The sequence below is a fragment of the Gopherus flavomarginatus genome, chromosome 3 (genome assembly GCF_025201925.1).
Source record: "Gopherus flavomarginatus isolate rGopFla2 chromosome 3, rGopFla2.mat.asm, whole genome shotgun sequence".
Taxonomy (NCBI): domain Eukaryota; kingdom Metazoa; phylum Chordata; order Testudines; family Testudinidae; genus Gopherus; species Gopherus flavomarginatus.
This window is the reverse complement of record NC_066619.1, coordinates 81,534,195-81,547,960: the sequence shown is the minus strand read 5'-3', so window position 1 is coordinate 81,547,960 and position 13,766 is coordinate 81,534,195. Positions and strand designations below refer to the sequence as shown.

The window sequence follows — 13,766 nt, the reverse complement described above, 5'->3', positions numbered from 1 at the left end:
AAATTTAGAATGGATTAGTTGCTGTAGCAAAGCCCCTTTTCCCTCCTAAAATGTTCCATGACTGAGTGACATTATTAGGAATACACAAGAGTTACTGGTTTGGTTGGATGGAGTTTTTCATTTTTCATACCTTGGGAACTAGGAATTGTTTTCTGATCACAGGTTTCTTACCCACTTTATCTTCATCAGTGATGGAAAATTACACTAATTCAAGAACAGAAACTTAATATTTTTGATCCTAGACCAATTCCAGAAAAAATGCCAAATTGGTCACAGAGAACAAGAAGTTTTTCTTCCTCGCTAGAGTTCAAAATTCATGCTAGAGTATACACCACTGCAAAACTGACAATTCCAGCTTTCTAATGGTCTATTAGAGCATTGGTGCTAGTCCTCTGCTGCTTCTGTTCCCAATCCTACGTAGTGCCCTTTGTTCCTCCTTTGTTTTCAAACAAGGATAGGCACAGTTTAGTTATAGGAAGAGTTGGAAAGGCATCTGGGACAGGCCATATTGCTTCTTCTAAAACTCTGTCCTGAACATTTTGTTTCTGAACCCTACTCTTCTGCACTTAATTTTTAAAAAGAACGGCTTTTATTATTGCCTTTTTGCATTTTGATTTTGGGGTTTTTATTCCTCAACAGAATTTAAGTAATAAAAATTAGCACCAAGTCTTAAAACTGATAATTAAATTGTTCTCTTTTGGCAATGTTGTGAAATGTTTATTTAACAAGTGGGTATAGACTGGGAGACATGTGCCTCTCTTCAAATCCCAGGAGCTCCAAGAACAAGCAGCATGTCTAGGGATTTGCCAAGATCCAGAAAGCCTATTCAAAGGCTCTTCAGTGAGACATAATTGGAGTGGAAACACAGATGCATAGCTGGGCTCTAACTATTCATGTGAGTAGCATATCTCAAGTAGACAAGAATCACTAAAGAACAGTTCTGAGGACTTTGCCCAAGATTAAAAAGCAAATCCCAAAAGAAGTGGGTCTTCCAGCAAGCTTTTAATTAAAAAAAGTTTCTTGGGGAAAAGTGTGCATTTCTTGAATATATATATTTGTGGGAGGGCGAGTTTACACCAATTTCATGTCAAGATTTAAACAAATGCATTACATACTTTGAAGACCAAGATTTAAGTTTATCGCTCACAAAGTCAATGGAGACCAGGTAATTGGTCTTACAAAGTTTAAATCAAATGAGCTCTGACAGCTTTAAACTCTATTTCTCTCAACAAGTTTATATCAGCAAGAAAATGGATAACGTTTAATTATAGCTAATGAAAAGGAAGGGAGGGCAAAGTTCATTGATTAAATCCAAGACAAAAAAAACCAATAAAAATACCCACCCTACATGAATAAATTACTTCTATATAGCTGAATATGTCAAGAGATTATTGTTTTGAATTTTCCTGCAAATTACAGTTTGAGAGAGAGAGGATGAAATTTTTGTAACCACTTCAGAAACTGAGAATGCTTGTAGTTAATATACGTAAATAACCTGCTTCGTGTAATAATGCTTTTTTCCACCCCTTGATATCAAAAGAATTAAATTTTCTTCCATTTCAATCCAAATAATCTACCCAGGCCCAAACTGATGTATAATTTTGAGGTAAGGATTGAGTGCCCCAATATAAGAGTGATTCATAATTAAGTCACCCAGTAAGTATTTCTAAGGAAGTGAAGACATCTACAGAAGGAAGAAAAGGGAAAATAATTGCCAGTATCAAAATCCTAAGCCAGTGATGGGACAGCAGTGAAAGGAAGATGGTCACATTCCCTTCAAATCCTGAAGCACTAAAAAGCTAGCAAAGATTACTTTTCAATATCTCCCCTGTACATTTTGTACCTGTTTCTTAACCTTTGATTTAATTATTTTTAGCACAACAGATCTGCAACTGACATTTAATTCTTGCTGAAAAATACACTCACTCAAAATATGTAGAGTAACTGGCAAGGTCACATCTATTAAAAGGCTTGACATACCAAATATTTACTTACCAATACACCTTTTATCCAGCCAAACTTGACTATTCCCTTACTGTCTGCAGCATAAGTAGCATCAGCTTCCCCAGGAGGAGTCCCTTCTTCTCCATTTGCATATCCATCCTCAAAAGGTTCCTACAGAGAGGGTGGGAAAATAAATTAAAACACCTTACCTCTATTATCCTTAAGCAAGTGTCCAAAAGGTGGTTTCAGAACTGGACACTCAATTAAATTTGACTCAGACGTCATTATCAGTTCATTAGTAAAAGTGATCACAGACAACAAATTAATTTTTAAATACCACATCCATGTAGCGTGTTCTAGTCACAATTTATGTGACTATTGTATATATTTTCACACTTTAGTAATTTTTAAATTTAGATATTTGAAATCTCTACAAAAGATTTTTAAAATAAAGTCTGTTTTTACTTGAGGCAGTGATTAAGTCATGCCATAGTAGTTGAGCAGTACCTACAAAAATTAAGTTGTCACCAACACTGTCGTTACAATCAAATTAGGATCAAACTTTTTTTTATTGCAACTATGCAATCTATTACTGTGTAGATTAGTGAAATAAAGTTGTTCAAATATTTTTCCTAGATTTATAAACTGTCTTCATAGGTCTTCAATGTGATTTAAAAGTTTAAGAAACAGCACTCTCGTAAAAGGACCAAATGGGACCTTTATCGTCATTTAGTCTGACCTCTTGCCTAAACACAGGGTATAATATTTCACCCAGTGAAATAGTCTTGCAGCAGAGGCAATTATTCTTCCCTACTAGATAAGTGAACACGACTGAGCCCAATAAACTTGTAAATGAACTCAGAGGATCTCTTTCAGAAAAGACAACTGAACTTGATTTAAAGTTAAGAAAATGAAGATGAATTGATCACTTCTTTGGTAGTCTGTGCAGTGGACAATTACCTACACTGTAAAAAGATTGCAGCACATACCAAGACAGTTTCCCCACAATAATCAACTCCCCTTTAAGTCACACTCAATCCCCTTTTTAAACTAAAAAGAGAGATGGGTACTGCAGAATGCCCTGAAGATCTAACTCCGAGACCCACAGTGCAGACGTTCTTTACTATTGCCTAGCATTCAAAAAGAATGTTGAGTAACCAAGCGGTTTTGCTTTAGGGTATGTCTACACTGTGCAGTTGTCGCCAAAACTTGTGTCTTTCGGGGGTATTTAAGCACCCCCCACACACAAAAGACAAAAAAAAGTTTTGCTGATGCAAGCAGCAGCGTGAACACAGTTTTGTCAGCAGGAGCGTTCTCCTGCCAACAAAGTTTATGCCGCTCGCGGGGCTGAAGCATTTTGTTGGCAAAAGTGCCAACAAAATACTGCAAAAGAGCATTCACACTCACTGACTTTTAGTGACAAGGCTGTATCAACACAGCTCCATAGTGTAGACAAGTCCTTAGATGACTAGGTAAATGTTACTTTCAATATTTCTTATGCTTGCTATAAGAAATACCCAAGGAATACTGTAAATATGAGGTACATTAGTAACTTAAGACAACTATAACGTTTAAGGGTGACCACTACAGAAATGATCCTTAATACTATGCAACATCAGTGACCTCCAGAAGCACTTTACAAACTATAGGCTCAGGCTTGTTCTCAATGAAGTCAAGAGCAAGACTCCCTTTGCTTTAACAGGAGGAATAGGCCCTATTATATGCAAAACACATTCAGTTTCAAAGGCTTTAACATTATGAACTTAAAAACACATAAGTCAGGAAGTTAATGGTCTCAGGTAATCTATAGTCCTACCTTGTAAATAGTGTTTGAACAAAAAAAAAAACTAGTGAAAAATCTAGGGTGCTGCTGGGCTATAGATTGCCCCTTGGCTGTTATCAGGCTCTTGACTGCTAGGAGGAGAGGCTCATCTGCATGCTACTACTCCACTCCAGTTGAAGATGCCTCAGCCTCAAATAGCAATCAAAAAACTCAAATACACAAACTAGATAAATCAATTTGTACATACCAAGACAATGGAGCAAATAATCAAGCAAGTGTCCAGAAGATAATAAGGGGATAAGAAACAGTAAACATGGTTTTGTCAAGGAAAAATCATGTCAAACCGACCAAATAGTTTTCTTTGACAGGGTAACAAGCCTTGTGGATAAGGGGGAAGCAGTAGATGTGGTGTATCTTGACTTCAGTAAGGCTTTTGAAACTGTCCTGCAAGACCTCATCATAGACAAACTATGGAAATACTGCCAGCCTAGGTGGAGCTACTATAAGTGAATGTGTAACTGGTTGGAAAACCATTCCCAGAGAGTAGTTATCAGAGGTTCACAGTTAAGGAAGAAGAGGATATTGAGTGGGGACCCCAAGACAGCGGTCCTGGGTCCAGTTCTGTTCAATATCTTTATGCTATTATCTAAATAATTTATGAAGAGTACACTTAACGATACCAAACTGGGAGGGGTTACAAGTGTTTTTGTGGATAGAATTAAAATTCAAAATGAATTGGACAAACTGGAGACGTGATCTGAAGACAAATGCAAAGTACTCCACTTAGGAAGGAACAATTCATTGCACAGATACAAAATGGGAAATGACTGCCTAGGAAGGAGTACTGCAGAAAAAGATCTGAGGGTCATACTGGATCACAGGCTAAATATGTAATATTGTTTCAAAAAACACACATCATTCTGAGATCTATTAGCAAAAGTGTTGTAAGCAAGACACTGGAAGTAATTCTTCCACTCTACAACACGCTGATCAGCCTTAACTGGATTAGTGTGTCCCATTCTGGGTACATTTCAGAAAAGATGTGGACAAACTGCAGAAAGTCCAGAGGAGAGCAACAAAAATGATTAAAGGTATAGAAAACATGATCTATGAGGAAAAATTGAAAAAAAACTGGGATTGTTTAGTCTGGAGAAGAGAAGATGGGGGGGCGCTACTCCTGGGGGGGAATTCTGCACCCCTGCAGAAAAATGGGGAAACAAAGAAATCTGTGGTGGAACACACACCCCTTCCCCAGCAGCCCATCCCCCAGCACTCTGCTGCGGGGGGGACGGTCAACTGCATGTATGTGCTTGTGTCCATGGAGAGACATTAAGGGGGTACAGTTGGGAGGATGCCTGCATGGGAATCAGGGTATGGCTACACTTGCAGCTGTACAGTGCTGCCACGGGAGCGCTCCCAGCGCTGCAGGTACTCCACCTCCCCGTAGGGATTAGCTTGAAGTGCTGGGAGCCATGCTTCCAGCTCTGGGGCACTGTTTACACTGGCGCTTTGCAGCGCTGTAGCCTGCTGCACTCAGGGGGGTGTTTTTTCACATCCCTGAGCGAGAAAGTTGCAGTGCTGTAAAGTGCCAGTGTAGCCAAGGCCTCAGTGAGACTCACTCGGTTCCTCTCACTCACTGTTGCTGCATCCTGGGCTTGGAGGAGTAGGGCTGTGTGAAGCAGGCTATCCCTGAGACAGAGCAGAAATGTAACAACTAAGCAGGCAGGCTGCTAAAGTTCCCATTTTTAGTTAATTGTTCCCATTCTTAGTCAATTAAGGATCCTTTACCTTGCCAGAGTGATATAAAGGAGACATAGGGCTTGTCTACATCACAAAGTTGCAGCGCTGGTGAGGGGGTTACAGCGCTGCAACTTAGGAGGTGTACACATCTGCAGGGCATCACCAGCGCTGCAACTCCCTGTTTGCAGCGCTGGCCGTACTCCCGTTTTGTCTCGGGTGTAGAGGATCCAGCGCTGGTAATCAAGTGTAGACACTTACCAGCGCTTTTCTTGACCTCCGTGGAATAAGCAGGTATCCCAGCATACCTGAGGAAGCCTCTGGTAATCAAGCAGGTCTCCTTCCCCGGTTTGCTCTCGCGTTCCCCGAACCCCCGTGCAAGCAGGTCTCCTTCCCTGCGGTTTGCAGGGGGGTTCGGGGAACGTGAGAGCAAACCGCGGTGAAGCTGGTCTCATTCCCCGGTTTGCTCTTGCGTTCCCCGAACCCTCGTGCAAGCAGGTCTCCTTCCCTGCGGTTTGCAGGGGGGTTCGGGGAACGCGAGAGCAAACCGCGGGGAAGCTCGTCTCCTTCCCCGGTTTGCTCTCGCGTTCCCCGAACCCCCCTTGAAGCCGCCCAACAGCGCTGCAGTGTGGCCACATCTAACACCACTTGCAGCGCTGGTTGCTGTAAGTGTGGCCACTCTGCAGCGCTGGCCCTATACAGCTGTACTAATACAGCTGTAACAACCAGCGCTGCAAAATTGTAGATGTAGACATACCCTTATTGTAAATGACAGTAACAGAATCCTCAGTTAGGCCTTTTCTACACTGCCACTTTGCAGCACTGCAACTTTCTCGCTCAGGTGTGCGAAAAAACACCCCGGGCGCTGCAACTTTGAGTGCTGTAAAGTGGCAGTGTAGATAGAGTGCATCAACATTGGGACTGAAAGCCCTTTCGAGATACATTTCAGCAGGATCAACTCCAACGTCTGTTCTGGAATATGTGCACACAAATAAGATGACCACCCTCTTTCTAAATGCTTTTGTTGCTCTGTGCATACTTCTAACACTTCCTGTAATACCTGCCAATGGAGAATGCAGCTTCTCCTTGCTGAAGTTAATAAAAACACATCTACGCTCTACAATGACACAGGAGAGGCAGGTTGGCCTTGCAAACCATCTCAATAGAGCATGAGCTGGCCCAGACTATGGACCTTTAGGAAGCAGTTCAAATCTTTGCAACCAAGAAGCAACAGAAAGCATCACTTTGATTATTCAAAGAGATAAAAATGCCAGTGTTTACTATTCAGACAAGAAAAGTTACATTTGCTGTTCAGGCATTTGAAAGTTAAATGTTACTTAAAATTTTTGAACAAGGCATTTTAAGTTGTTAGTTCTCCTTTATTGGGGTAGGTGGCAGGGCAGTACCATGAGAGGAGTAGAACAGGAAGAAGGCAGAATTGAGACCTTTCAAAGTTTTGGCCAAGTGAGGGGGCATGGGGGCAGCATCAGGTTCCAAAATGTTGTTGGCCAGCCCTGACAAGGGAAGATAAATTACCAGAGTGCCTGCATAGCATATTATTTCCAAAGAGGCAAATTCTCTTTCTAGTCAAGACAGAATCATTCCCTCAAAGGGTGCTTTTAGAGCACAGTAAGAGGGCTTACACAGGTAGGCAGGATAGAGTGCCTAGTGTGCTATAAATTCACTAACTTACTGCATGTAAGTTTCCCTGTGTAGACAAGCCCTTACGCTCCAAACTGTAAAGGGTGGTCTAGATCAAGTATTCTGGGGAACCCTGAAAAACCTAGAGATTATGGGATGGAACCACAGTTGTGGCTGTGGCTGACACTGCCTACCTCTTCCAAGAGTGTTTTGTTGGAAAAAAGAGGACTGTCTCCATCTTCTGAAGTTCTAGGATGTGAACAGAAACCAGCTCTCAAATGCTAACATTTACTGATAAGCCAAGAGATGCTAATTTCCAAAATATATTAGTAGGTTCTATTTATTAGAACCCTTTCTGAATTTTAGTATGACTATACCATCCATTGATAGTAATATCTATCTAACATGGGCCTATTTAAGAGCCAAGATTTTAAGTAGGAATTTTTTCCCCTAGATACTTTTAAGCAGACGACTTTAACTGAGGAGATTTGAAAGGAAAGGGTCCACTAACAGAAGGATCACAAACTCCAAATACCATAACTCACATCCATCTAAAGTGATTAGCACCAGAGGCAGTGTCTGCTTTGAGTTTCCTGAGGACACTCAGTGTATACTGTGCAGATCTTTAAGCCAACTTTGAGAACACTTTACACTACCAGAGCTGTAGAGAGAGGCCCTCATTGAATAAATAAATAAATAAATAAATAAATAAATAAATAAATAAATAATCAGGCCCTCTTTTTGACCACTACAAAATTGGCTCTGGATGCCTCAGTGCCCTACAAAGAGGAAAGATTTGATACTCTATTCATGAGCAAACTCCCTCAAAGCAGAAAACTTTGCACTGACAACACTAATGAACTCATTATCTGATGTAATCCACCTCTGGATTTGTGCTTTGTGATGGGGAGGATGGGCCCCTATAATACAGGAGGCCCGGAAAGGTGCCACCATCTGCCCTAATCTCAGTTCTCACCAGATTTCCTATGTCAAAAATCTCTGTTCCCCCACCCCCAGACCTCTTTTGGGCCCCTTTAACTGAAGTGAGTGACCATGGCACTGAGCAGTTTGAGCAATGGCAGTGATCTCACTGCTATTTTAATACTCTCAGATATGAAGCTCAGAAAGCTTCCTATACACCTTAAGAGGATTCCTGAACCAATGTTTTAATAACCCAGCAAGACAAACATGAACTCTTCATCATTGCTCTGAAATCCATAATTGCCAAAATTACCATGGATAAATACTTTGTGCAAAAACAAACCAAAAAAGTTGTCTTTTGTTATAAAAAAAGCATGAAACTGCTTGCAACTGATTTAATTTTAAAAAACAAAACAAAAAAAGACCCACGTGTTTATATTACCCAAGCAGTTTTTATGCTTTGGCTGACACAGGACCATCAACATTTGATAACATCTTTTGCTTCCACGAAAAAGACAATGTCATGTTTCTAATAAGAAACAAAGAACAAAGTGTTATTGAAAAAGATCGGGGAGAATTCTAAGAGGGGAGAAAAAAAGAATTTTCAAGTGTTCCATGGTGCTCAAATCACCAAGCAACTCCCCTGATTTTACAGTGGACCTATTTTTATAGTGTAATTTTAATCAAACCCCCACTACTTTGTTTTATATTTAAACCATACAGGAATTACAATTTACATTTAATCTACTGAACACATTTATATTCTCGGTACCCTTTTAAGACTAATAAATACCCTTCATCACTATTATGTGCAATAAACAACTAAGTAGGTTACAGCAATACCACGGCTCTCATCTTTCTTTGGTAGATTCTACAAGCAGCTGAACATTTAAGAATTTAGAAAACTTAGTAGAGCCCTGTGTGGATACAAAAATTGGATCTGCTGCCAGAATCAACCTACGATCCACTAGCCATCTTTTACCTGTATCTGCATCCACATCTCACAAGGGATAGTGATGGGGGTGGGTGAGGGAAGAGGAGCGAGCAGGGGACGGGGTCTCGAGAAGGGGTGGCGCAGGGTGGCACGCTAGGGAGAAGGGGCATCATATTGCGTGCTGCTCCTGGGGGCTCACAAGCAACAGTAGCAGCATGTTACATCACAGCAGGGCGGAGAGGTGGGGCACCAGAGCCCTGCCCACTTCAATCCCTGCAGCTGGAGGGCAGACCATGTTGCCCAGGAGCCAGAAGCATGGCCAGTGATGCCTGGCCATGGTGGGGATGCTGGCGATGTCCAAGGAGCCCGAACTGCTGGACAGGAAGCTGGACGGCCCCAACTCTGGCCTGCAGCCCAGCCCAACCACTGGCTGCTAGCCACTGGCCCCAAGCATGCTGCAGCCCCCAGGTTGCCCAAGCCAGATGCCACGGGACAGGCATCGCCGGCAAGTAGAGCTTTGTGCGGTTGTATCCGCATCCAATACACTATTTGCAAAAATGGTCCGTGGATATCTGCAGGGCTCTATTTACTAGCTTTTAAACCAATTTTATGGTTCTAATTTTTTTATGTTGTACATAAAGGATCACAGATAGCTTTTCAAGTCAGCATTGAATTATGTATACTATGAATAAAAGACGGAAGTTGTGTCCTGTATGTCTTGTCTTTCTCCACTATGTAATGTTCTGTAGGGAAGTACATGAATTGTTTAAAGGTTATTGCTGGTTATCAGTGCCAGTGGGTGCCTTTTTAATAATGCACAAATGAGAACAGCGAGACATTCTGAAAGTCTGTGGGTGCAAAAGAATTCAACTGTTTAAGAAGCCAAGCTTAGGCTTACTATTTTTCATGGTACAGATTAAGGGCTTGTTTACAGGGGGAGTTAGTGTGCAGCAAGCCAGGGTGTGCATCTACAGTGCAACAGCTGACCATGCATTAATTCACCATGTAGACAAACATCCCTACTGGGCTGGGGATGGAAGGGGCTTCCTCAGCCCCTGCATGGAGCAGCTGGGGCTGAGTCAGGATCAGACTCACCCCCAGAAACCTTCCCTGGCTGCAGGAAGCTCTGCCTTCCCCCCACCCCCCACTTCCTGACCCCACTGCTCTTCAGCCATGGGGGGAGGGGGTCACTGTACAGGATGCTGCTCAACCCCTGTGCACCTAGACCGTCGCTCGTGAGTCCCATACCTCCACCAAGCCCATACCCCCAGCATCTGGACCTGCATCCAGATCACCCCCTAATGAACTCCCCACAACTGAACTCAAACCATACCCGGACCCCTACCCCAACCAGCTGCACCAGACTTCCACCTCACTGAGCCCCTTTCTTTCAGCACCTAGACCTCTCTGCTGAACCCACCCCCCCAACCAGAACCCCGTCAAGCCCACTCCCCGATCCTCCTGAGCCTCAACTACCTTCACCTGGACCCCTTGCTGAGTCCCCTTCCCCCTGCACCTGAAACCCCCTAATGAGCCCCTGTGCACCCACAGTGCACCTGGAGCCCCCACTGAACTACCCGTACCCAGATTTCCCCACACAGAACCCTCTCAATCCACACCTGAATCCCCACACACTAAGCTTCTCCACACCTGGATCTGCCAGGCTGAGCCCGTCTGCCGGTACCTGGTGTGCCCTCGGCCACCTGGGGAGGGCGGGGGCAAGTGGAGCAATTTGCTTCTTCTGCTCAGGTCTTTGGCGGCAATTCGGCGGTGGAGAGTCCTTCCACCCCGGGACCCGCCGCCAAAGACCCCAGGCCCAAGCCCCCTGAATCCTCTGGGTATGCCTGGCACGGAGGGGCAGGGCCCAAGGGTGTTTCTGGGGGAGGTCTGGCCCCTGTTCTATGTCAGGGTCAGGTGAAGCCTCACCACCAAGTCCCTGTCCTGGTGTGGGGTGTGGGGAGCAGAGGGAAGAGGGGTATGGCAGGGTGATCTCCCACCTCCGCCTGCAGTCAGTGGCAAAATTTTGTATTGTCCACACAATTTTTTTTGGTGCAGAATTCCCTCAGAAGTAATTATTAAAAAGGTAACATTCCATCTTTATGCACTGTAATTAGTACTATTTTAGAAACAGTACACATTCAAACAGGATCTTATGAAGTGAACAGTTACTCATTATTTACCAGCTTCACAGGTGAAATCTTAGCATATGTACAACATACGTCAGATGGCATGTGATCAGGATGTAAAAAAAAAGACTTTAGTCTCAACTCAGTGAAACATCTACAGTTAATATTTCCTTTTTCAACATATCTCCTCTGCGCACACTGTTTCATCAATTGAGCCCCAGATGCATTACACTAAGGACAATACAAAATCCTGCAAGTACTCCGACATGCTCTTGGTGCTGATCATTCTAATTAGCTGCTGAAGAGAATCTTGGATTAGAGAAAATATTTAAAAAGAAGATTACATATAAAAAAAATCAGTTAAATAGAAAAATATCTTATTCTACACAGCAGCTTGGATTGCCATGCCAGAGCAGTTTCGCTAGTCTATCTAGTCCACCACGCATCTCAAACAATGGTATTGCTTCAGAAGATGGTATAAAGAGCCCCATGTCTTGGAAAGTTACAAATAACTTGCCCACAAAGGAAGTCTCTTTCCAATACTTCCAAATTATTATTTTAAAGGGTTACAATTATTGTAGTACCAAAGGATCAAGTGAGAACAGGGGCTCCATTCTAAGTTTTTATACCTGCTCAGATCTTACTGTTTGCAGCACTGAGGTACATAGGTTAATTATGCAATTTACAACTGGCCAAGCTCAAGAAGGGCTTATATTCAACTTGACGGTATCTTTGTCTGGCTTCCTGCAACTATATGGATTGACTGGGTGCAACGTTCAAAAGCTAAGATTTCAGGGAATGTTCTAGGCCAGTGATACTCAGACCTAAGTGGTTCAGGAGCCAAATTAGCAATCAACACTACCCAAAAGTAGCATGAATTAATTGCTTCATTCACTATATATTCATATTTAAACAGTATGACAGGGGAATATTTAGTTATATTCTCTTAACAGCAAGACGACTAAGTATTATTATTTTATCAACTACAATTGGTTAATAACATAGTAAAAACATTCTGATTGGTTAATAATTAAAATCACACAGTGTTTTAATATGTGCTGCAAAGAGCAGCAGGAGACGCATTAAAGAGCCACTTGTGGCTCATGAGCCTCAGTCTGAGTATCACTGTTAAAGGCATAATGGACAGAACCCTACTGATCTGGGACTGAAAAAAAATGGAAAAACAGAAAGGGGGAATATGAGGGACAAAAATCCCCTGCAAGCTCTTGAGCACAACCACAGCTTCAAGCACCTCTTCAGTTGTTTATAGATCAAAGAACTGGTTGATGATACCCAGCAAAACTTCCCAGCACAAGACCTCTGTTCATCCCAATAATTTAAAACATTGACACATTAAATGACTTCTCTCCCTGACAGAAAAAAGAATTGTGGCAGGAAAGGAAATATACAGGGGAGGTGGACACAGTCCCTGCAATGTGAAGGTAGATATGGAGCACACAGAACTCCCCATATGTGAGAAGTAATTGGGGGACCCTTGTATAGGGAAGGGGGAAAAAGGTAAGCACAGAGCTCCTCACATGGGGTGATGGGGATAAATGAGTTCACACAGAGCCCCTGTCAAGAGAGGATAATAGGGGATTCTGAAATGGATGGAAGGAGGAACCACAAAGAACTCATGGTATGGAGGGCGGGGGAAGAGGGGCAGGGCAGTCTGGAGTTCCCTGGTATGGATGAAGGGCAGAGTAGGGGCACACAGTCCCAGTTACAGGGGAAGGAGGGACCCAGGTATGGAAGGAGGGAGGCATGAGGAAAAAGTAAAGTAAAGAATAGAAGGCATACAGCCCTGGGCATGATGTACAATGTGGTGCCCAGGTATGAGAGGGAGAAATGGAGGGCACATGGAGAGCTTGAGCAGAGGTGGGAAAGAGATGGAGAAACGTAAGGAGCCCCTATTATGTTTAATGATCTCAGCCTACTGAAACGACAATGAATGTGGTCCCCTAGTGTGGAAGTAGAGAACTCTATTTTTCTCCGACAATAGTTATACATCTTAACATTGTTTGGATTCTTTTTGACCATTACTGCACAACAAACAAAGGTTTTCACTGAGCTGCCTACTGAGAAAAGTCAGGGTCTTTTCCTTGAGTAGGTACATTTAATTTAGAACTCAGTAATGTACATTAATCAGTTGTGTATTATTTTGCATTTGCAACACTGAATTCAGTCTGCTGTTGTGCTGCCCATTCACCCAGATGTGTGTGTCTGGAGTTCTTCATGGCCTTCTCTAGTCTTGAAGGCCCCAACTTCATCTGCAAGTTTTGTCACCTTGCGGCTTATGTCCCTTTCCAAAATATCAATATTAAAAGCTGCTTCTAATATAGAAGCACTATTAAGCTTTTATTGTGCAAAAAATTGAACAATTTATTCCTTAACTAGATTTTAATCCATGACAAGTTTTAACTCCGAGTACTAGCAAAAGGAAGTTTGATCACAGTATGTCTTTACAAAATGATGTTTCTTCTTCCTAAAGTAAAGGTTTTTATTCTGCTTCCTGGATGTTTTATGGAAGGTCTTTTCAGAGAGGGAGAAGGCAGGCTTGAGGACAACAGCAAACAAGCTTGAGCCCACTTTCCACACACCAATGCACATCCTTGCCTGCAACTTCAACAGTATTAGATGAGGTCTCGGAACTTCTGGACTCTACTCAGGACCCAAAGAA

The 13,766-nt window shown here is 42.6% G+C and overlaps 1 protein-coding gene across 2 annotated transcripts in view; it reads right to left on the bottom strand.

The window, feature by feature from the left end:
• SLC12A2 (solute carrier family 12 member 2) overlaps positions 1–13,766 on the bottom strand; it is a 121,931-nt gene that overhangs the window by 81,887 nt on the left and 26,278 nt on the right. For both annotated transcript variants that reach the window (XM_050945618.1, XM_050945617.1), the window contains exon 2: positions 1,996–2,115. In XM_050945618.1, the coding sequence (XP_050801575.1) occupies positions 1,996–2,115 (120 nt within the window). The remainder of the gene's footprint in view (positions 1–1,995; positions 2,116–13,766) is intronic.